This window comes from Daldinia childiae (assembly GCF_008694065.1).
Source record: "Daldinia childiae strain JS-1345 chromosome Unknown Scaffold3, whole genome shotgun sequence".
NCBI lineage: Eukaryota > Fungi > Ascomycota > Sordariomycetes > Xylariales > Hypoxylaceae > Daldinia > Daldinia childiae.
Window position 1 is genome coordinate 5,086,061 of NW_022984644.1, and position 22,822 is coordinate 5,108,882.

Genomic DNA, 22,822 nt, shown 5'->3' on the forward strand with positions numbered 1-22,822 from the left:
AACCTCAAAAGTACCTAGGTTGAACAGGTAGCTAACATTCTGTGAAGTTTCTTTTTGGTATTTTAGGTCCTTTTGTGTTCGTAGTATATCGCCTCCAACTAGATCGTAGGTGCCCTTAGTCTACCTATTACTTAGATGCTCACTTTGGCTTCGGTAATGATGCGAACATACGATAGAGATTATAACCCTATCTAAAACGGGACCACTGATAAAATAACCATTCATCTATTTAGATATTGCAATAGGTAGTCTCCCTGCGAACTTTCTAATGGTTTCTGACTTTGCTGCTTCTATTAGATATTGGTACATCATGACTTTGTGACTACTATTTCAATATGAGGAGGTAGTACTATGGGATAGCTATATATAATTGTAAAGCAACTATATAGGAGTCGAGCGGGGTATCGAGGACTATTGTGTGGGCTCTACATATAGATGATCGCTGGGGTCTTTTGTGGTGGTATGATGTTAGGACTCGGCCTCTCCTATGCTTAACAGTACCAGGGAGCTAACATAACTTTTGACTCCTCTTTATGCTATAAAATCATACTACAGCTATATCTAGTCAAAGGTAACCATATATGCGCTATACTTCATATCTAGGTAACTTCTTATTAGTTGTAACTAGTTGCTAAATAAGTACGGCGTCTTTCTTGATAATTATTACAAGGCAATCAAGCGATAGAAAAACAAGTTTGCTTCTAGTTATATAAAGGACAGTGGGTCTAACTAGGGCCCTGAAACAACACATATATAACAGGTATATATTTAATATATCCCAGGGTAACCCCCCGGTCGATATCATGAGGTAGAGCAAGAATCAAGGAAACAACTTTGCTGTTCCGTGAGGAAATCTAGGTTAACTACGAGAGCCTACGTTATATGTACTGATAGTTTCCTTCATTCTAGATGTCTTGTCTAGAGTTCAGATAAGTGAGCCTCGTAAGTACGATCCCGGGCAGCCCTGACGTAAAAGCATCCATCTTGACTCTAGGCTAAACAGGTACTTAACATTGTGGAAAGGCATGAAATATATTCCTATTGGAACTCCAGAAGGTAAATCGACAGTAAATGATATCCTTCGTATGTGTAGCTAGTGGCCTCTGAACCCTAGGTTAAATTCTTTGCGGGACGACGAAGTTGTCACACGCCTTCTCGGCCCACCTCCTGATAATTTCGAATAATTAAGTTCTTTCCATGGCGACTCTTTCCTCTGGACCTAACATGTATCTAATCGACTTAAGCTACATAGCCTAACGATCTAGGCTAAAAAAGGACCCTTAAAAGAAAAAGAAAACGTACAACACCGGGGATTCACTGGTCGTCACCGACCCAATTACTAATCCAGCGGTAACCAGTTTATCTTGGGGAGAGCGGACGGGATCCCGAGTTTTCTAGATCCTATGGTCGTACGTGAAAGAAAAGGACTGTTATTGTGATATATATCGTGTCTTAGCTTGTAGAGACGCTATAAAGAACCAGAACATCCCCTAAATCTATCTAGCTTATACTAGCTTGTAAAATATAACTTCTTGAAAATATTACCACTAGAGAAATTCGTTCAAAGATACTATCTAGAATTCTAGGCAAAAATATTGTTAAAAGTGCTATCGCTATGCCTCTTATAGCTACTTGGCAGATAGGGTCTGATACGAACGATTGAATCCGAGCCTAGATAGATAACTATCAGGTAGATAGGTAGCATCTCCAAAAAGAACATATGGGTCACATCCCTAGTGTCTATTCTCTGTATTCTATAGCTAAGGCCTAGAAAGGTTTGGCTAGTTTCGTCCTGCACGTAGACGTGTAGTTTCGATGATAATATCGACCGCATCTGGGGTTCCTTGATACCTGCCCGTTTGTTGTTTAATTGAGTAGATATAAGAAGACCGGGACCCAAGATATCAAAGACCCCACGCCGGAGAAGATTCAAGCCAGCTTCACGGGATGAGAAATCTCATCGTGTCGAGATAATATTTGGAGCCACGTGATCATCAAGCACGGTACACTCAGAACCTTATAGAAGACCATTAGCATAGCCAGAGGTATTAATCTTGGGATGCAAAGTTTCCACATAGGACTAGATCTTCTCCAAGGGGCATGTATGTTATGTTTGAAAGCCGAGCTACAGGGCTCGGGCCGCCGTTAGGATTGACGCTTCGAGGTGGAGAAACAAAAACACTCCCCTGACCGAGCCAAGTAGGCGCGATAGTTATTATAACCGAGTCAATTAGCTGTGAATTTTCCTGAGAAAGGAGTGAGTTGATCACCTCGCCGCCACCTTCGATCATGATGCTTTGTAGCCCCTCTTTTCGTACAGCTGCTAAGATGGCACGCCAATCGAAACGACGATTGTCCGGTCCCACGTCAGATACTGTATTTCGAGGTTGGGTTAGGATGATGAACTTCCCGCCATGGTCCTGCAATAATTTCTTCTTATCTTCTGGGGGGTTAGGTATAGCTGTTATGATGTATGGAGCCAAGCCTTTGCCTGCCCGAGCTAGCTTCATTACTTTGCTCTCGGACTTGAAATCCCAGCGTAATCTTGGGTCGATAACTATGGGCCGAGGCTGACGCGCAGTCATAGCGCTGTTAGTTTCATCGATCACAGATTGCTTGGTTGAGATGGAAGCAAGTCCTAAGAGAGCGCCGACGCCGGCTGTATCACCGGTCGGCGAAGTCTCCAATGGCGGAGAATCAGCCGCGAGACGACAGTTTAGTCCCGGGTCATCGGCTATAGCTGTTCCGACTCCAACACAGATAGCATCGTGACGACTGCGAAGATGATGGGTCATAGCTTTTGATTTTGGACCTGAAAGAGCCGTCCTAATACCTGGCCCAAGGGATAACGCTGAATCAAGCGAAGTAGCAAATGTTAGTGTGACGAAAGGTAGCTTGGACGACGAAGATACATCCTCTCGAGAGGATGTTGGGAGCAAGGGTGGTAGATGAGGCTCTAGTCGCATCGCCGCGATTGACGGCAATACTAAAGACAGTTCAGCCATTGGAAGGCTTTCGTGATCAACCCGGCTAGTCGGAAAATAGTTGTATTAATGAAATGTCTTAATGTAGGTATGATTATTGTAAACTACCCAACATAAGTAATAGGTAAGTTATGGCTTGTTTAAGGAAGAATAATGATATGAAGTTGGCTGATAATTTGGATAACTTGGTCGCATTTAGGTTATAATAATTAATCGGATAGTACGAATCCTTTTGATCCGTAGAAGCGAGCTGTTACCTTTTAGTAAATAAATATATTTTCTCTTATGCATAAAGGGGATATTATTCTTCTTAAATGTTTATTGATTGTAATTACCTAGGTACTTAGACTTGCTTATGCATCTATCACTCACTATGATCTCTTTAGGACAAGACCTTTGAGAAAGTTGTTGGTTCCGTAAGTCATGAATTGAGCCTTTGAGTTTTTATATTCACTAGTTAGTTAAAGGGTCATATAACTTTCGATGATTGAGATTTACGCACTCTATAATTTTAGTAATATTGATAAGATAAGTCTATTCAAACTCTTATCGACTTCGCTATGTATTCCGATTTGTTGTATTTGACTTTCCATTTTCATCTTATTGAATGATGCGGCAAATCTTGTGTCGGCTAGGCGTTGAGTTTACGGGCTACCTCTAGGTACCTAGGTACATATTGAATGAGACGCTAACTGCACACTGCACACTGCACGTACCTAAGTCCTAAGTGCTGTGACGCAGTTTGTTTGAGCTGCAATTCTTAAAACATCTTACGACCGAGGTAGCCGAGTCTGTCCACCTCTTCTACTTCGTCTCGCTGTAGTAATAATTTCTTTTTATTTCTTTTTAATCCGAGCCTCTTCTAAATAATTATCTGCCAAGATTACGCCTTTCTTCCGCCAAGTGGCTAAGTCGTGATACCATTTACTTCCCTCCATCCACGCGTCCCCTGACGCTCCGCCACATCTCCAAGCCAACCCTTTGATCGTCCAAGGCTCGGCGCCAACAAATATAATAGCCGACTTTCCGAGCGCGGTCCATTATTTGTACCACGCAAAAAGAACTCTCGACCCCCAAAACCTTTCACCTTCATACACAGCTTCTGTCCTTGGTGTTCGCCCTATCAAGCCGACTCATCAGAACGATCGACCATCTTACAATTCGCACTCAGCTAAACCCTGTCCATCGGATCGAAGCGTAAATAGATCTATAGATCTGTACGATCCGATCCGAGACCTACGAGCTACACCTTAGAGTCCCACCTCACTATATACTCTCAACACTACCACATTCCATTACCACCATGGCCGACAAAGCCGATCAGCCCCCGGCCTACGGACCCCCTCCGCAAGCACCTCAAGCTTCATACCAGCAAGGACCCTACGGTGCTCCCCAGCAGCCGTACTACCAGCAACAGCCGGGCATGAACTACGGCCAGCCGCCGCCCCAGGGTGGCTATCCAGCCGGCCCGTACCCCCCGCAGCAGCAGCAGCAGGGATACTACCAACAGCCAGGCTACGCGCCTCAGGGCCAATACCAAAACCAGAACCAGCAGAGCGGCTCACGCGACGGCTGCCTAGGCATGCTACTTGGTGCGCTTGCCTGTTGTTGCTGTCTGGATTGTCTGTTTTAAGGAAGGGGAGTCAAGTGAAGTGGAGGCATTTCCGATTTTGAAGTTTTTTGTCTTACATAAGTCGATATATTAAGGGGAAAGAGGCTGGATGACTAGGTAGCCGATGGGGAGGAACGAGTGCCTAAGAAAAACTGAAGAGGAGGTAATACAACTATCTAACGGTTCGAGCATATCACCTCGCCGTATCCACTTAACCGAACAACGGACCGGGGGGGGGGGGGGGGGGGGGGGGGGGGGGAGGGATGATACGATACGCATCAGAAGGGAGCATGGCGTTTTTGGTCCTACGGAATTGGTTCTTTTGTAATTATACGGCGTTATGCTGTTTCTGAGCAGTTCACGACAATTCGTGTCAAGTCAATTCCATATATTCGCTACTGCTACATTCACTATCATGTCTGTCTTTATACAATGCAGTAAAACTAGACTCTAGCTTCTATGCAGTTACGCCGTTTGCATGCCCGTTCGTGTAATTATTCGGCTGGCCATTCATATGGCCATTAGCCTCCCCTGTAAGTGTAGCGTACAATTCGTCGAACCTCTCGTCGGCGTCTTTTACGCAGTCGTATGAGTAGATCATATGCTGAACCTCGGGACTGGCCCACTTATCCGGAATAGGTGTTCCTTTCTTCATGCCCATCGCGAACTGTCTATCCCTCTCCTCCTTCGCTTTGCCCTCACCCAGGTGTAGCGATCGTGCGGATGACGCGGCCAGGTCGACTAGTATCGTCGTTCGGTCCTTCCTTAGTAGCTCATAGACTTTGAGAGCCTTAGAAAGAGCTTCCCTGTCTGAACCGCCTCCTGGTGTGCGGCTCACTACTTCTGCCAGCACGGCGCCGTCCTCGATGGCCATGGCAGCGCCCTGGCTAAGGTGAGGTAACGTGGGATGGCAGGCGTCACCGACCAGAGCAACAGCACCGAGGATCCAGGTATCAAGGGCGCTGTGCGAACGCAACCTCCACTCGCACACCTCACCTTCGGGCACCATGTTTAGCATCTTTTGCACGACGGGGTGGAAATCCGCGTATACGTCTAACATGGCGGACTTGCTACCGCGTGTCGTGTATGTGATACTTGGGGCTTCGGCAAAGTTGACATCCGGTTGGCACGTTGATAAGTTGTAGATGGTCTTGTTGCTAATAGGGTATGCCACGATATGCCGCTTCTCACCTATCCATCGCAGCGCGACGTCGGCGTCTAGGAGTTCAAGGAGCTCTGGGTCATGTTCCATCTGGGACCGCGTGAGCATGATCCGGTATGCGGCCTGTCCTGTGTCTTCGACGTCGCCACTAAGATTTAGAGTGCGGAGTAGAGCGGACCGTACGGCGGATTTGATACCGTCGGCGCCAAGTAGGATATCGGTCTCCACCTCGTACGGGTCGCTGTTACGTGGCTGTGCCTTGAACACCGTCTTGCCCGGACCGAAAGATGTTATGTCGGCAAGCGATGTTGAAAAATGGAACTTTATGCTTGGCTCCTTTTTGCATCCCTCATATAAGCCACCAGCTAACGATGCGCGATGTCCCGTGCAGTGAGGGTAACCGTACTTCTCGGCAATGTCGGGCATTTCGACGTGTACAAGTTCACGGTTCGAAGAGCCCTCGCGGATGCTTGAGGCTTTAATATTAGTAGCCTCAGCGAAGATCTCGTCCCAACAGCCCCAACGGTCTAACACCCGGGCCATGTTCGGGGCCAACTGGATCCCGGCTCCGACGAATCCCAGGTTTGAAGCCGTCTCATATACGTCGACATGCTTGAACCCCTTCTTGGCGAAGGCAAGGGCGCAGGCGAGACCCCCCATACCTAAGATGAAGTGACATTAGTTGCTATACTTCTTACTTTTTCCTTTTAATCGTATTTCTAGATTAGATAACTCACCCGCGCCGATGATGGATATCCGTAAATCCCTATAATCGGACATGTTGACAATCTAGACTAAGAACAAATATATGTGAAATGGTAGTTATGGTGTATCGAAGTCTGTCGTTTACTGAAGCAGAGAATAGGTATTTGAAATACGACAGCAGGTGAGGACACCATAGGCGTAACCTCTCCCTAATGAAGAGCGGCTCCTAGGTAGGGCCACCATCAATAGCGAGCCGGACATTCTGCCGCCTTTCTTTGGATAGTTATCCCGAGGGTTGTGAAGGAATCAGGCAAGTCTAGAAGTGGAATCCATAACCCTTAAACAGGGGTGGGGGGGTTTACTGATTGCCGGCTAATGAGGGGTTGTGCTATATGGCGATAGTGTATGTCGGCATTAGGCTGGTGGGTAGGAGAATCATTTCGCCTTTTGTTGATCATATATATCCTATCAGGTAGCTCATAGTAGTCGTCGATCCTTTTTTTCCCCCTCTGCATGTCATACTTAGTTGAGACATTGTCTTTGATCTTACACGTAAGGTATACATATACGAGCATTTGATATCTATAGTAGATATTAGAGGACCCAGACACTCGGAACTTGGATCTAAGAAGGACGCCGTTCCAATCTTTAATCTTATTTTCACGTGATAATTATGGCAAACATCATTTACATGTCTAATTTCGGCAAGTGGGGTATGAATTGAACCAAGCAGAAAGCAGACGGATGAAGCAGCTCAGACACCGAGCATCCGTACCTGAGGTACATATACCTGATTACCTGGTAGTTATCTTAGATTAGAAAGTACTTTCAGTTATATAGTTATCGATAAGAGCTTATAATGCCATGTACTAACGATATCCCTACCTAGGTACCTATGCTTAGCTGAGCCCAGCCATTTGGCGACGCATAAAGGACTAGAGACCCAAGATGTCTCAACATCTTAGTTGCCGCTTTCATCTTCAACATTGAATGTATTCGCCTCTACTATGCGAGGTGATAAAATGACTTCTTCTAAATTTAATGCGCTACCGGCGCTGAGAAAACAGCATCTCTTGGTCGAGTTGTACGCGACGCGTTCTTATATACACCTCTACTATAACACCTCTACTATCTACTGAACGTAAAGCTGACTATCAACTATAGCGCTGGTCTTAAACAGACTTATCCCGAAGGCGTTTTTGTAAGCCTTACTCCTGGCGACCCTAATCTTTGGTCCGGAGTACTTTTCGTTCGGGATGGTGAGCATTTCGGATACTCGCATAATCGTTGCAGCGCTCAGGGGTTTCTAATCGATGGGTAAAAGGTCCTTATTCTCCCGCCGTGCTACGATTTCAGATATCTTTTCCCGACTTATATCCTAAACTACCGCCACTAGTTACCTTCTCGACCGATATGTTTCACCCCTTGATTACACCTCTGAGCACCTACATGTATTCGACCGATGTTCAGGACAATGGTACCGTAAGCGCGACCGATGCGGAGCGGTTACCGCCCGGAGGATTCAGCTTAAGGCATGGATTTCCCGGCTGGTTTAGGCGCTCAAGTCGGGGTCAAAATACTGGTAGTGGTCGACAATCTAGCGGGCAGCAGGATGAACAGCATACGCCTCATCGACCACCCCCTCCGTCGATGAGTAGTGCAGGTACTCCCGGTTCTAAGGGATCTGCTGTTGGTACATCACCTGGGTTTGCCGAGACGAATAGAAAGGAAACTTCTGCTTATGATGTCCTTCGATATATACGTAGCACCTTTAGCGACGAAGACGTGTTGGACTCTATCCCTCTTGAGGCTGCCGGAAATCCCGGTGCCTGGCATGCTTGGCGGACATATCGCATTGATAATGGGAAGGAATTCCCCGATACATCTGACGGTACTAGCCGGACAGTTGCCACTCCTATATCTAAAGAGACTCCCGATTCTCCAAGGAGACCAGGGGAATGGAATTGGGAAGGTGTATGGGAGGAAAGGGTCAAGAAAGCTGTGACTGCAAGTCTGTCTGAACCTGTCTTATTTGGTGGAGTGGGTGCTGCTGATGATGTTGTAAGTTTGACCCCTATTCACTTTGTACTTTGAGAACCTAGGGTAAGCATGCGCAGCTACTAATGCCTAGCTACTTAGATTCGCTTTCTGAATGTGGAGGACGGTGACGTGGATGCTATAAAAGATGATCTTCTACGAACCTTGAATCACGACTCCTGATTCGAACTTGCCTATATATATTTGGTGGAAGGCGCATTTCCATTGTGCTCTCGTGCTCTCGCGAGGACAGTTTTTCTAGTTTCTAGTTCTTGATACCCGGCACGATATACATTCCGATTTTTATTTTTCACCTTCCAGCACCAATCCTCCAACATATGAGGTATCTGGTATTCTTTTCGTAATCCTACTATTCAGTTGCTTTTACAACCTAATTTCGAATTCAATATCCATTTTGCGATTGAGAACAACTAGAGCATTGGCTATGTCCGAACAACTTCATCCCGGTATAATCTGTGCCATTGCTCTAATCCCGGCCGTTCTGATTGTGATTGTCACTTTAACAATTTTAAAGGGGTTTAATCTCATATCACATCTCTGCAACCGCCGAGCAAAGTCACGAAGCGAACAACTGGCGCCAACGCACCCTACTAGCCTTATAGACAATACAGGAGGAAGTTTTACAACTATTAAGAGCAGTTTCATTGGCCAAGTTAGAAACGAATCGCTTAGGTCTATTGTCCAGCCGTTGCCTGTTCACTATGCAAGATAGCCCGTCGTCAGGCATGGATATTCCATCGCCGCTACATATAATAAAGAGGGGAAAGTCGATGCAGGTCCTCCGTTACACCCCCAGGAAGATCAGCAACGAAAGTGTTGGTGATGGTCCTAATCAGCCATTGACCATTGTAAAAAATCGGAAATATCAAAGTAGATCCATTATAAGGAAACCTTCTACTCGTGTTAAGGAATTAGTCCTTGACCGAAGCTTTCAGGAGCAATCCGGAGGCGTCGTCCCGAATACTGGTAATACATTTCGGTCTTTATTCAATAGTCTACTCCGTTGACGACTAAATCACAGCTTCGGATAATGTTTGGGATCTCGTCACTCCTAAACCTAAAAAAGTCCCAGTATCTCGCCGGTCATCAAGCTTACAGGCTGGACGACCGACATCTCCTACGTTTCTCTCGAGGCTACGTTCATTATCCACTCGCAAGACCCTATCTTCAAGAGCCGCTTGCTATCAGCGCAATTCGCAGGCTTTTAATAACTCTCCAGATGAGTCAATACTTAAGTCTTCTAATAGATGCGAAATGGCTAGTTCATGGGATAATTCGTCGAATTCTGACTATTCAATACCTCCTACACATCCTAATGAATTCGAGACAAACAGATTCGATAGCCGCTCTTTCACAAGTGCCCAAGGATTGGATGACACTGTCCCTGATCCCTACATACTCGTCCCGCATGTCTCCATTATGCCTGAGTCGAAATCACTAGACGATGGACAATCTAATATTTGGGCAGCTATTGAGATATCGGGTCGATTGTTTCATCCCCGGGCCGACAACTCAACTTATGACGCCGACCAGATTCCTTTCACACCTGTTCACCATTACGATATCGGTTTATCAAGATATGGCTATCTATATAACATGAGGATAGACATTTTACCAGTTGCGGAAGGCAGTATTGTCGATCTTATAGGTGATACTACGATAAGGTATGTTCTTCTGGCACGCCCTGGGGTATCCGCGCTCATTTGAGCCGACAGGACATTAAGTCCTGGTTCCAGCCTCCTCCTCTTAGCTTGTATCCGGCTAGGGACATCAAAATCCAGAAAATCGAGAGCATCCAGGGATGATCCTGATAGTCTTATTGCCGACCTTGAAACCCAATTAGGGAGTGCCCAGACTGAATACCTGCAAGTTAGGATTCATTACTGTCATTCAGGATTTCCTGCATTCGGGGACAATATTACTGAAGACGATGCTGCAGGCAATGTCTCGATGTATCAAACTCGACTAGAAACGGTAGTGACAGGGACTATAAAGCAGCATACTTCAACGTCTACGTGGTCTCCTCGACTAATTTCTACAACTAATCATCTATTTCCTATCATTGCTTCTCACTGGGGGCCAGTCCGTGCCAATGAAATCATGCAAAGAATCATATCAAATCGACCGAGCTCCCGTAGGGTAGCTAGATGGATGGGAATGGAACAACTCGGCGGAACTGGAGGTATCCTCCAAGTACCAAACCGGACAGGAACAGCTCCTCCCGTCCCCCACCGGCAAGCTAGTCTCAAGCGGTTGTCCCCGAATAGAATCTCTGACCCAGCCCGGAAAATATGGACAGAACTGCGCCGAACGTCCTCCGGCAACCGCCCAGCCTTTCACGTGAGCAAAGCCAACCGACTCCCCGCCGCTACGACCTTTGTGGAGGCGCCCAACTCCAACGCAATCATACGTCCGAGGTCGACGCGGCCCGAGTCAAGGTCCGAGGTTCAGCGGCAGCGGGAGATGATACGGGAGACCGCAGTGCGCAATAGGAGGTCTATAGGTGCCGATAGTCTAAAGAGCTTGGTGCCGTCAGTGATCGATACAGATCCGGGAAGTAGGGATGACAGTACTCTTGGTTCCCTGAGCCCACCTGATAGACAAGAAGTGCAGTGTGACAAGCGTAAACGAGAGGGACGCTGGAGCTTAGGAGGTTGGTGGTGAATACTTAATTAGAAAGTGGATGGTGTTAGACGTAACTATAGAATAATTCCGTTAATGAGAGTATCGGTGAAACTTTTTGGATAGTCTAGCTGTACAGGGCTTCTTGCTTTACAGAATTCGAAGTGGCTACATTCTACTTCATTTTATCCCTCACAAGTTATCATATTATACATAGTCTAGTCTTCTCATAACTCGTCACGCCAGGGTATCGAGTCCTGCGCTCCTAGCCTTTCCACCGTCTTCGCAGCCGCGCGATTCGACTTCTTCACTGCGTCGGCTATATTGAAGCTCCCGGACACCACCTCGAGCGCATACTGACCCACAAACGTATCCCCAGCCGCAGTAGTATCTACGACTTTGGCCTTCTCAGCGGGTATGAGGCCCTTCTGGCCATCGCTACTCATGTAAAACACACCTCGCCCACCGAGCGTGACGACGAGATTCAGTACGCCGCGCGATAGGAACGTCTGCGCTACGGCCTCGAGCCCCGCCTCGGTGTCGAGGTCGGATTCAGGTACGCCGCCTAAAATTGAGGCTTCAGTCTCGTTGACAACGAGATGCGCAAGCCCCGCGTACGCCTCGGATGGCAACTCCCGCGCCGGAGCCGGGTTTAGTAGGACTGGCACGTGGGCATTTTTAGCGGCGCGCAGTGCGGCGACAACCGTCGGGAGTGGGATCTCAAGCTGCATAATCAGCAAGTCCGGGAGTGGATCCCCAAGAGAGTTCGGTTGGGAGAATTGCGACGAGAGTAAACTGTGGTTTGCCTCGGGACTCAAGACAATGCGGTTCTGTCCCGTCGGTTCGTCGACAATGATGATGGCTAAGCCCGACTTGAGAGCCGGGGAGGCGGTGACGCCGGAGACGTCGACGCCGTGCCGCGAGAGGTTGGAGAGAAGCTGAGTGCCGTATGTATCCTGGCCCACGGCACCGAGCATGCGGACGCGGGCGGTGGCCGTTGGGTCGTCGGCGGTAGAGTGGGATGAGGACCGGGAGAGCTTAGCGCAGGCGACGGCTTGGTTGGCACCTTTGCCGCCGGGGGACACGGCGAAGCGGTTTGATGTTAAAGTCTCGCCGGGAAGGGGGTGGTGTGGGACGTAGGAGACTAGGTCCATGTTGAGAGACCCCAAAACCGTGATGAATGGGAGTTGTCCCTTGTTGCTTGTACTGGTTGCCATTTTGCGGGTAGGTATATATTCGTTTGGATATATGTATAGTCAAATAGGCTTATTTCTGTGTATACAAGTACCTATATTTAATATACCCTACTTGAGATATTGCAACTGTTCTTCGATAATGTAACTATTCAAATCATGTACATTGTATTTCATAAATCGTACCAGCGGCTTGACGGGTTAACGTCAGAATAGCGGAGCCAGTTAAGCCCCGCAGCGACTAGTCAGGGGAGTTTACATTTATTCTTAACTATGTACATAGTATAGTTAAGTCTTTTAAATCTACAAACCTCAATATAGAGAAATTATTAATACACAATTAAGGAACTTGATTGAAAAAAAGATAACATTGATTCTAATCTCGGATATTGAAATTTAATGAGAAACTATAAGTAAACTATAGGTAACTACATAAGGAACGTAGCATATCGGTATCTAGGTACTTATATACAAAGTACTCATGGTCTGTATTAACCAATCGTATACCCTTGCTCTCCCACATGCGGTCAAAGTCGAACATCATTAACCCCACCATCAACACCATCAACGCTAGTCATTGCTACCCCACCTAAATATTTTATATCCTACACCTAGAGCTTCTAAGCTTCATAATACTCTTTTTTGCTCAACTCAAACTTAGTATATTAGAGACTCTAAGGCAAACATCATGACAGACTTAAATCTTCAAGAGATTCACGATACGCTAATATCGGTGGCCCACGAGGCCGGCCGTATGATCTTATCTGCGAACCCTCAAGATATAGATACGGGAACTAAATTGAATTGTATGGTTTATTTCCATCGCTTACCCCTCCATCATTATTTACTAACGATGTAGTATAGCCGCCGACATAGTCACCGAAACCGACAAAGCCGTTGAAGCTCTCGTTTCCTCGCGACTCTCCAAAGCCTACCCTACCTTCGCCTTCATCGGCGAGGAGACATATAAGCCAGGAATGCAAGTCACTACAGTCCCGACTTTTATCGTAGACCCTATCGATGGTACCCTCAACTTCGTACACAACTTCCCGGAGGCCTGCATCTCGTTAGGCTTCGCAGTCGACCGGATCCCCACCGTCGGAATCGTGTATAACCCTTACCAAGATAAGCTATACTCCGCAATCCGCGGGCAGGGTGCGTATTTAACGCAAGGCGCCGTCTGGGGACTCGAGGGTGGCAAAGGGCGCAAAGCTAAGTTGCCGCTGTCTAAGAACCCCCCGCCTCTAAAGGAGTTGTATACATGCATGTTAGCAAGCGAATGGGGCAATAGCCGAGATGGCGTCAATTTCGAGGTCAAGACGGAAGTCTTTAAGAAGCTATGCGCAAGCAAAGACACTGGAGGTGCCATGGTGCAATCTATAAGAAGCATGGGGAGTGCGGCATTGAACCTGTGTGCCGTAGCTGCAGGTCAGCTTGACGCGTACTGGGAAGGCGGCTGCTGGGCATGGGACGTCTGCGCTGGCTGGGCAATACTTGCCGAAGCCGGTGGTATTATGGTCAGCGGCAACCCGGGAGACTGGGAGCCCAAGATCGACGGGCGCAAATACTTCGCGGTGCGCGGCGCGCCCAGTGGGCAAAAGGAGCTTGTAGAGGAGTTTTGGAACGTGGTCGGCGATAGGAGGATGGAGTATGAGAGCTAGGAGGTATGCGAGATTTAAGGCGACCTATCTAGGGCTACGAACTGACGACGATGATGAATATTATTGGAACGGCATATTATTCCGGGAACGTGGCTCAGCCGGATTAGACAAAGGAGTAGAGGGGAGGGATAGATAATCGACAAACTAATAGACCACACATTAGGGTTACCCATTCCATGCCCCCCTCCCTAGAAACCCGGTTGGAATGTTAAACTCTTTGAAAGATATTTCCGAAGGGTATAATTTATTTTACCATGGTCCGAAATGCTTAGCGTTTTCCCCATCGAATGATCAGTACGATTAGCTGTTGAGTAATTGAGAAGACGATAATGACACCGCAGACGACTAGAACTCGACATGGCCGAATTTCGACGCAGCCCGGCTCAACCCCGAAGAGTTGGAATAAAGAGGAACTTCGGAAATGTGGTGCTATAGGTACTTAAAACTGACTTTCTTCCTATCATCCCATCTTATTCGATAAGAGCTACTATGTAATTAACAACTAAGTTAGGAACCACAGAACTGCGACGTCTTAATTTGCGAGGCAAAATCCATCCAGTATTTTCGAATTGGAAAGATATAAATCAAGAGCTACGTAGAGAATTGAAACAGCCGCTCCTTCTTGCGAGTCGACTCCTAGAGGCCGCAGGACTGCCATGGGCCTCTGATTTCCTCACCCACGACGTCTTCATTAAAGGTTACCCCGGTCGGAAGCCAAGCTGTCGCTGTAGTTTTACGCATTCTTCCACTGCTCGCGTAGATGACAATGAGGCAGCGCCACGGACGATCGTGAGACATCACCATGCTCCATGGGCCTCGTCACAGCTTAAAAGCAGATGGACACGTACCGCGGAGAGCAAGCTTAAGGGTGAGATGTCGAATTCCCTAAAGTGGGAACTGGACGAGGATATGTTCCATGAGCGTGGATGGGCCGGGTACACTTGTCGACATCCACGGAATGGGCAGATGCTGGATGAGCTTGATAAGTATGAGACTATACGGCGGTGGGATAAGAAATGCGAGAACCGTCGACGCCGCAACCTGTCAATTTTAGTCACGGTAGAGTTCCCTAAGCGCTTGGCTCAGCTGAGATGCGAGGGGAAGGAACAGAGCGAGGAATATCTCTTGACGGCGTTCATGACGGCCGTTACGCTTTTACATGAGTAAATCACCTACTCTTTATCTCCTGTGTTTAAGATGAATTTCAATACTGATAGTCTTCTTGCTTTTCAGACTCGGTCATGCCATTTACTGGAAGGACTGTCGGGCTCTCACACATGATCTACGCGAACCTTTTTACGGCGCTGATCTTGAGATGGAACTGGGAGATAGCTTCGTCGCATCTATATTTGGCGGTTGGATACCGGTACAGATTAGAAATAATGCTCAGTTAAAAGAGAGCTTGGACTTTTCAGTCGGCATCGCATGGAAGCAGGTACTGAGTTGGGATTTCCACCGTCTACGACCGAAACACCGCGCTCACTACTCAATACCCGTTGACTAGTAAGCCCTCACTCCCATAAAGCAATTTTTCTAGTAAGAAAAATACCTAACATTTTTTGACAGCGTATCTCGCCTCTTCTCTGAGCAAGACTGGCTGGCATCACGCAAGGATCTTCGAAGGGACTTGATCCGACCTCAGACGCTAGAGCCGGCTGTCAAGGGCGTTGGCATATGTCCGGAAGTCGCCGCAGGGGGTAGGCACGCAACGGCTACAATCGCAGACTTCCACTTCACTGGACAAGGCTGTGTATGGAACCGGCTTACTGGGGCACGGTTCCGCATCCCGCAGTACGACGGCTACCTATGTCCGGACCTCGACCTTCCTATTGCCACTGACGACGTAATTGAGGAACCAAAGCCACGGCCCCAGCTTAAACCATCCCCTATGCCGCCCATGTCTCCTCCTCCACCACCACCCCAAACAGCAATAACGTCTAACAAGAGCGTCGTGCCTAGCTCCCCTAGTATTCAGATCAAGCTAGATATGTTCCCGCAACCCCCGCGGAACCCCGTTCCTAAGATCAGAAAAAAGCCAAATCTAGTATACGAATACAACGATAGGCTGATGAAGAAGCCAGCACCTAGACCCGTAAAACTTGTTAAGGAGGAGGAGGAGGAGCACCTGTTGAGCCCGGATATGTCTGAGATCTCGCTAGATGATCTGCGGAACCGACTATCGCAGCTCCTAGGGGTTTCATTCGACGAGCTTGAGAGGTTCTTTGAGGTTTCGCAGTGTGTATGAGAGCTGTACTAGTAGTTATGATAGAGATGGGGGATAGGAATGGGTTGGGGTTGTGAATAATGTTGCGACCCAGGAGAGGACCTGTACTAATGAACATGGAAGGAAATGCCTCCTTATTGTTTGTACGACGGTTCTTAATTTAAAATGTTATACATCTAGACAAAGTTGAAAATAGAATCATGTAGTAGAGGTCTTGTGGAATAGAATTAACAATAAAAGACTTATGGGCAAATGCAGGTACCTTCTAGCCCCTCAGCTTTAAATCATAACGCCTGGTCTATTAGGTATAGAATAATGCTCTCGTCGGTAACGTACATGGATGTGTTACGTATATGAACAGTAGAGTTCGACATATACAATATACGGGTATACTCTTTACAATGCCTCATAATATCCTAGAATGCGAGCCAATAAAATAGATAGCTGAAAACCGATCAACTTGCAATAGGTACCTAAGTAATAAAACATATAGCAGGCATTTGGCATGAAAGTAATTATATCCTCAGACTACTTATCATACTATCTATTATATACCAACCTACCTAGGTATATACGCAAGACATGGACATCACAATAGCGCACACCCAGAATATAGAGGCCAAAAATATATAGACAGAATCACGTGGCAACACATCCGGGTCCTCAGTAAATATATTTAATGTCTCGCTGGATCCTCGCGTTTGGACAGGGCCTCAATATAGCACCATACATAGACCCAGCATAGTCTTGTACCCCAGACTTCTCACTAGGTAGCTCGCCTACATGTAGGTAGCATACGTGAGGCTTGGGTAACATACATGCGGCTGAGTTGGTGCCGTAATTAATCGGGCTTCGCTTAGGAATCCACAAAGGATTTGAAGTATACCGATTTAGCGAAAGGTAGAAACAGTTACCTAATGGTGCCGTTGCGGGCTTAATATCAGTCTCGGACAATGTCATCGAGATGTGTCTACCTAACCTATGTATCACTACAAAGGATGACCTTCCTGACAATGAGAGAATATATCGATCGCTATCTTGTATTTCTTCATTGGGCGAGTCACAATATGTCCGCGGATGAGTCCCGCGGTTACGTACTTACATGTAGAAATAATACCTCAAACCTGCAGTAAGAAAGGTCATCGAGATACGGTTGCTAAATTCGATGCGACTAGTTAGGATGACGCAAGGGTGTGTCGTATATACTTCCCAAGGTATTCTAGGTATGCGAGTATACTATCCCGAAGATCAAGTATATCGATAGCTTGTCGCGGTAACGGCTCACAGTTGCTTGTTTGACAATAATCTCGCATCGCACAAATCTCGGAAAAGAGAGGGGGGGTAGCTCAAAAGCAACCCTATAGGAAGACCCTTTGAATCTTGATGTGTTGACGAATTCATAGAAAGGGTTACTCCAGTACCACAACAGCGTCCCTTAAGTCGTAACACCCACTACCTTCAGGGACTTGGGGGTCCACGACAGGGCTGAGGGGTTATAATGACACAGTAAGGGTTCTCATCATTTTCGTTACTCTGATCATCAACATCCGACGAGTCACAGAGTGCGATATTGCACCAATGCAAAGAGTAGGTTGGGAGTAGCGGCCCGGAACGGCCATTGACGTTCGCATGGAGGGCTAGCCGCATGCAAGAAACTCATGCAATAGTGTTATGGGTCCCACAGGAAGGGGGCGTTGCATCGCATTGCATGGTAACAAGTATGGATATTTTGCGAGAAACCTTGCGTATGTCGGTATGGATACCATATGATAAGGAAGCGTACTATGTAAATATAACAGACAAGTTTGTGATGTGTGGATAAAAATACGACTGGTAATGCGGGACTTGGGGTCGAGTCCTGGGGTCAAGTCCTGGGTAGTTCATTGGTTCATTAGTTCGTTATCCAACCGCCTCTGCTGTTCTATGGCCAGTTAAAAGATGATGCTCATACGGATTTATAGAAATCTAATTGTACGATATTAAACATCGTCCTCATTCTAGATTGAATAGGCGTTGTTCTTGAGGAAGGCTTTAGGTAAGCTGGGTACATAAGTTAAACGAAAACTGGAGAAGTAGATTTAGTTGATCAAGTGACAGAAGTGAGCAGTCCAGGGCAGTCCTAGCTCCAAGTTAGCCGCTAGAAATTTCCGGTGTCGGGCGTAGCGTATTTAAGCCGAGATTAGAACACGATATCGGCTTGCGCTAGTTAACGTGCGTATTTCGATAATGCTTAATATGTGAACTGTAGAGATGGATTATATGTGTCATGCATTTATAGCCGCTGCGCAATTATATATATATGACAGGTATTTATCGGTGCTTCGACATGTTATAGACATGTTGTAAGCATGTTAGTAATAAGATGAAGATCTTAGGTACAACATTAGCTGGCGTTTTGGATTCCTAGTCTCTCGAATATGTAGCTCGTGTGCTGGTGTGAAACTGAAGATCTAAGTTGAGTTGTCAGATGAGGTTCATGAGACGAGCGGTGACTCCGCATCATCTTCTGCGTTCCCCTCTTTCTTCCTCCTCGTTTCTGCTATCATTAGGATTGTTTAGAGGTGAATAGAAAAGGGCGTTTGACTCTTTCGAGAGGAATCTAGAATAATAACAGTAACGGTTGTATTAAAGAAACGGAGTGGATCTAAGAGACTAGGCCTTCAGATGCTACTAGCGTTTTCTGCCCCGCCATTAGCGTATAAGAGATAACTCAATTAGGGAGTGGCTGAAAATTTTGAGCGGATTGATACGTCTGTGCGTAACTAAAGTTGAAGCGATGCCGCAAGTACGGCAGGGAACAGTTTATAAACCCCACATGTCTTCCAGAATCCGTATTAATTGATTGGTTGGCTTTGTTGACCGTAGATCGCAAGGTTCTAGGTTCCATCTACAAACCTGGACCTAGCATCGAGATGTTATTCCATTTTCGATGTAACGTTTTTGCCTTCTGCATTGCATACTTTGCAGCGGGAACCAACAAGGTGACAAGCTTGCATCAGCAGCTTTTACATGGCAACATAGTAGGGGATGTGTCTATATGCGATAACTTACACTAGATGTTATGATCTTGGATGATATGAAGAAGTAGTGTAGGTAGACTGCATGGCTTGTCACCTCTCAGACCGCCAAACCCAATTTTGTTACTGTTATTATCCGGCTGGTGCCTTGTTGATCATATCGGCCATTGCTCGGACGGCCCATCTGATTTTTACTGTATTAGGTACTCTCGACTGTGAGATCGACATCCTGCCGACGCATGTAGAGGCGCCGACTTTGTTAAACAGATGGATAGGAGCTGTGCAAAGTAAGGAGAAGGATTGGAATGTAGACAGTTCCTGTATTACAATAATAGGTACATAACATGTTTCAACAATACAGGCGAGTAATGATGGGCTCTAATCGGATACTGGCAGTGAGTTGATATTGGTTGAACCAGTTTACCGTAAGTTGTGGATGAAGCCGGTGGAACTGACGATGATATCTTGGTTGTCTACACTTAGTGCACGGAGTTTCCTTAAACTCAGGTATGATTTGGTCACCAATGAGGTTACCTAAACCACTTAAAGTACTCTAGTAAAACTCACTAGCTTATGTATGTAGAAACCCACGGCAGGTCCACCATAATTGAGGAACCTTCAAAATATTATTAGTGCATCTCCACATTTTTCTCTAGTGTAGCAACCTCCGATTCATAGTATATTTCTCTGATGCGGTCCTCCTTGTTCTTCTCTGCTCACCCTACCCTACTACCTCCTTCTTCTCATGCAGATACTGCACATGCAAGCACTTTTTACTTATCATCTCCTCACATTGTCACATTATTTCTAGACGTGTGTGTGTGCCGAAAATCCAGGGTCTTATACTTATCTACATACTCGTTCTTACGCCATTACTACCCTCCTCTATCGGTTTTGCAACGTCTAGTGGCGTGGATAAAAAAAAAAGATAAAAAGATAAAAAGAGATCGTGAAGAAAGCTTCTCGCGAAAGTAGCATTTCTGGTGGAAATAGAAGGCATCACCTGCCGCCACATCACTTGACGCTTGTCCTCTTGCTCTAGTATTCATCAGCTCAAGATTAAGCGCCAAGTGTTGTGTCAGCTAGTCGTAAGATCGATACCAAGTCGCGAAGCAATGGTCCTAACAAAGCAGAGATCACCTCGAAATCCCGATGACTTCCCGACTATTCAGCTGTTTCTATTAGCTATTGTTCGTCTAGCCGAACCTATCGCCCTCACCTCCATCTTTCCGTATGCCTGGGCCTTAGTCAAGCGGTTCAAAGTCGGCAACGAGCAAGATGCCTCGTTCTATGCCGGTCTCCTTGTATGTGAATTTAGTATTTCTAGGATATATAGATAGCCGTTACTGACACTTTTAGATATCCTCATTCGCCCTTGCCGAGGCGCTGATGGGGATGTTTTGGGGCGGGTTGTCTGATAGAATCGGTCGTAAGCCTGTACTCCTTGTAGGATGCATTGGAACTATGTTCAGCATGGTTATGGTAGGATTTGCTACAAACCTCTGGATCGCCTTGATCGGTCGAGCACTCGGCGGGCTCTTAAATGGAAACATCGCAGTTATCCAGACCATGGTTGGCGAGCTGGTCACCAAACCTGAACACGAGCGTAAGTTTAACCACTAAATTCACTTCGACTAACTAAAACTTCATGCTAATGTCGTAGCTCGCGCTTATTCCGTGATGCCATTTGTCTGGTCCATTGGAACAATCATTGGGCCAGCAATCGGAGGAATACTAGCAGATCCCCATGCGTCTTGGCCTGATACGTTCCCGAAAGGCACAATTTTCGCAAACTTCCCATATCTCCTTCCCAATCTCTGTTGTGCTGCTCTTCTAATGATTAGCATTTGCTTGGGATATTTTTTGCTCGAAGAAACGCACCCTGATATGGTTCCACGGGTTATGCTACCCGATGACACCTATGTTTCCGACGAGACTCCCCTCATAGAAACCTCAGATGCGATTAAGCAACCAGCTGTTGATCTACGTTCTGAGACGTACGGGACTTTTCGGGGCAGGGAGAGCGGTGAATTCAATCGCGATGCGATTTTCTCGAAAGTGCCAGAAAAGAATGGCGACTTCACTATCTTCACTAAGCGCATCATAGCTCTAGTCGTTGCGCTCTCTATCTTTACCTATCACTCGATGACTTACGACCATCTCCTCCCCATATTCTTTGAGGACGATAAAGTTCCCATCAACAATGCTCCAGAAGAGGGTTTCTTCTCCAAATTTAATCCCATTTACTCACCCGGTGGTTTGGGCCTATCCATGCAGTCCGTAGGGTTTGTAATGGCGATTAATGGAGCTATTGCACTCTTCGTTCAAGTTGTTATTTTCCCTATAGCCGCCGAAAAGATCGGCGTTTTCAGGCTCTTTATTATTGTTACCGTCCTCCATCCGATTGCCTACGTCATTGTCCCTGCCCTGGTCCATGTGCCGGACTCCCTCCTATACCCCGGGATTTACTTTTGCTTGACCGTCAGAAACATCTTCTCTATCATCTTATATCCTCTACTCCTCATCCTTATTAAGGACGCAACTCCTAGCTCGTGCGTACTTGGCAAAGTGAATGGCCTCGCAGCTAGCGCTGGAGCAGCTTGCCGTATGATAGCTCCGCCTGTGGCTGGTTATCTCTACTCGATTGGGTCGCAGATTGACTGCACTGGTCTTGCATGGTACGGCAGTGCTCTTGTCGCCATAATTGGCGCTTTCCAGTGTTTTGCAGTCAAGCGAGAACGAAACGAGATCGTCTCAGAGGAGACTGGAGCAATGATTAAGAAGCATCGTGCTATTGTGACGACTACCGAGACAAATGATGACGAGCTGTGAGCCTTTCGGCAGGCACACCTATCTTTGAATTTCCAGCTTCAAGCCATACAATATTGGCTATCCCTCTTCACGACGACTTTTGATGATTTATGACTCATTTTTGGGTATATATGGCCACGAAATGGGTCAAGAAAAATGGTGTTACTTGGATGATTAGCTTGGCGTTTAAGGCATGGGTTTGGGAAAGGGATTTTTTTTTTAAAAAAAAAAAGGGGGTGGGGTGGCTTGGGTATGACGATATCCCCCGACACGCTTATGGATAGAAATGGCTCATATTAGGGTACCGGCTCGCTTTTACCTTATTCAGCGTGGAACATCTTTCGGGGTTGGTATCTGCATATCTTAACGACTTTTAAAATAATAATATAATTGCTATGGCTTGGATACTTTGTTTTATAATAAGTGATTAGGCGATGTCAGAATTTCTAGGCCATTAGACAAAATAGACTTCCGCATAAATATAAAAGCTACGGGTAACTAACATTTTTAACTAAGTTTCGTACATGTATGTACAATGTAGGTTTACGCAAGATGTATGGATTCGTTGAGCCTCAAAGGTGTGGAGGAGACCCGCAGCTTTCCCAAGTCATCCGAAGATGCGGCTTTAGCTGCACGCAGGTACCCGACAATAAAGTGCTTCCTAAAGATAACACAAGCAGTAAAATGACCGATTGGGCAGTTCGTGGCCCGGGGATCTGAAAGATAGCCCTACCGAACCCTTAGAACGATGTCGTTTTATATGTGTTAGTTGA

At 46.5% G+C, this 22,822-nt stretch overlaps 7 protein-coding genes across 8 annotated transcripts; 4 read left to right on the forward strand and 3 right to left on the reverse strand.

Annotated features, from left to right (window-relative positions):
• Positions 1–2,048: 2,048 nt before the first annotated feature.
• On the reverse strand, positions 2,049–2,795 carry GL218_04098 (2,5-diamino-6-ribosylamino-4(3H)-pyrimidinone 5'-phosphate reductase; the record flags this gene model as incomplete). Its single annotated transcript, XM_033580680.1, has 1 exon — positions 2,049–2,795. One exon carries the CDS (start codon positions 2,793–2,795, stop codon positions 2,049–2,051), a length of 747 nt encoding a protein of 248 aa, XP_033437070.1.
• Positions 2,796–4,287: 1,492 nt separating this feature from the next.
• On the forward strand, positions 4,288–4,617 carry GL218_04099 (uncharacterized protein; the record flags this gene model as incomplete). The annotated part of the gene is made up of 1 exon (XM_033580681.1): positions 4,288–4,617. The coding sequence occupies one exon, from the start codon at positions 4,288–4,290 to the stop codon at positions 4,615–4,617; it is 330 nt and encodes a 109-aa protein (XP_033437069.1).
• A 436-nt stretch (positions 4,618–5,053) lies between these two features.
• Positions 5,054–6,538, reverse strand: GL218_04100 (3-hydroxybenzoate 6-hydroxylase 1; the record flags this gene model as incomplete). The annotated part of the gene is made up of 2 exons (XM_033580682.1): positions 5,054–6,420; positions 6,496–6,538. 2 exons carry the CDS (start codon positions 6,536–6,538, stop codon positions 5,054–5,056), a joined length of 1,410 nt encoding a protein of 469 aa, XP_033436814.1.
• Positions 6,539–7,485: 947 nt separating this feature from the next.
• On the forward strand, positions 7,486–8,683 carry GL218_04101 (the record flags this gene model as incomplete). Of its 2 annotated transcripts, XM_033580684.1 has the most annotated exons (4): positions 7,486–7,547; positions 7,628–7,722; positions 7,788–8,524; positions 8,603–8,683. In XM_033580684.1, 4 exons carry the CDS (start codon positions 7,486–7,488, stop codon positions 8,681–8,683), a joined length of 975 nt encoding a protein of 324 aa, XP_033436813.1. The 2 variants fall into 2 exon arrangements, with proteins under 2 accessions (XP_033436813.1, XP_033436812.1); XM_033580683.1 differs by lacking the exon at positions 8,603–8,683 and having other exon boundaries at positions 7,860–8,557.
• Positions 8,684–11,370: 2,687 nt separating this feature from the next.
• GL218_04102 (putative ribokinase) lies at positions 11,371–12,360 on the reverse strand (the record flags this gene model as incomplete). The annotated part of the gene is made up of 1 exon (XM_033580685.1): positions 11,371–12,360. One exon carries the CDS (start codon positions 12,358–12,360, stop codon positions 11,371–11,373), a length of 990 nt encoding a protein of 329 aa, XP_033436816.1.
• Positions 12,361–13,024: 664 nt separating this feature from the next.
• On the forward strand, positions 13,025–16,242 carry GL218_04103 (Inositol monophosphatase 2; the record flags this gene model as incomplete). Its single annotated transcript, XM_033580686.1, has 6 exons — positions 13,025–13,142; positions 13,201–13,984; positions 14,347–14,432; positions 14,509–15,160; positions 15,231–15,500; positions 15,564–16,242. 6 exons carry the CDS (start codon positions 13,025–13,027, stop codon positions 16,240–16,242), a joined length of 2,589 nt encoding a protein of 862 aa, XP_033436815.1.
• Positions 16,243–20,353: 4,111 nt separating this feature from the next.
• On the forward strand, positions 20,354–22,070 carry GL218_04104 (uncharacterized protein; the record flags this gene model as incomplete). The annotated part of the gene is made up of 3 exons (XM_033580687.1): positions 20,354–20,542; positions 20,598–20,844; positions 20,902–22,070. The coding sequence occupies 3 exons, from the start codon at positions 20,354–20,356 to the stop codon at positions 22,068–22,070; spliced, it is 1,605 nt and encodes a 534-aa protein (XP_033436817.1).
• Positions 22,071–22,822: the final 752 nt, after the last annotated feature.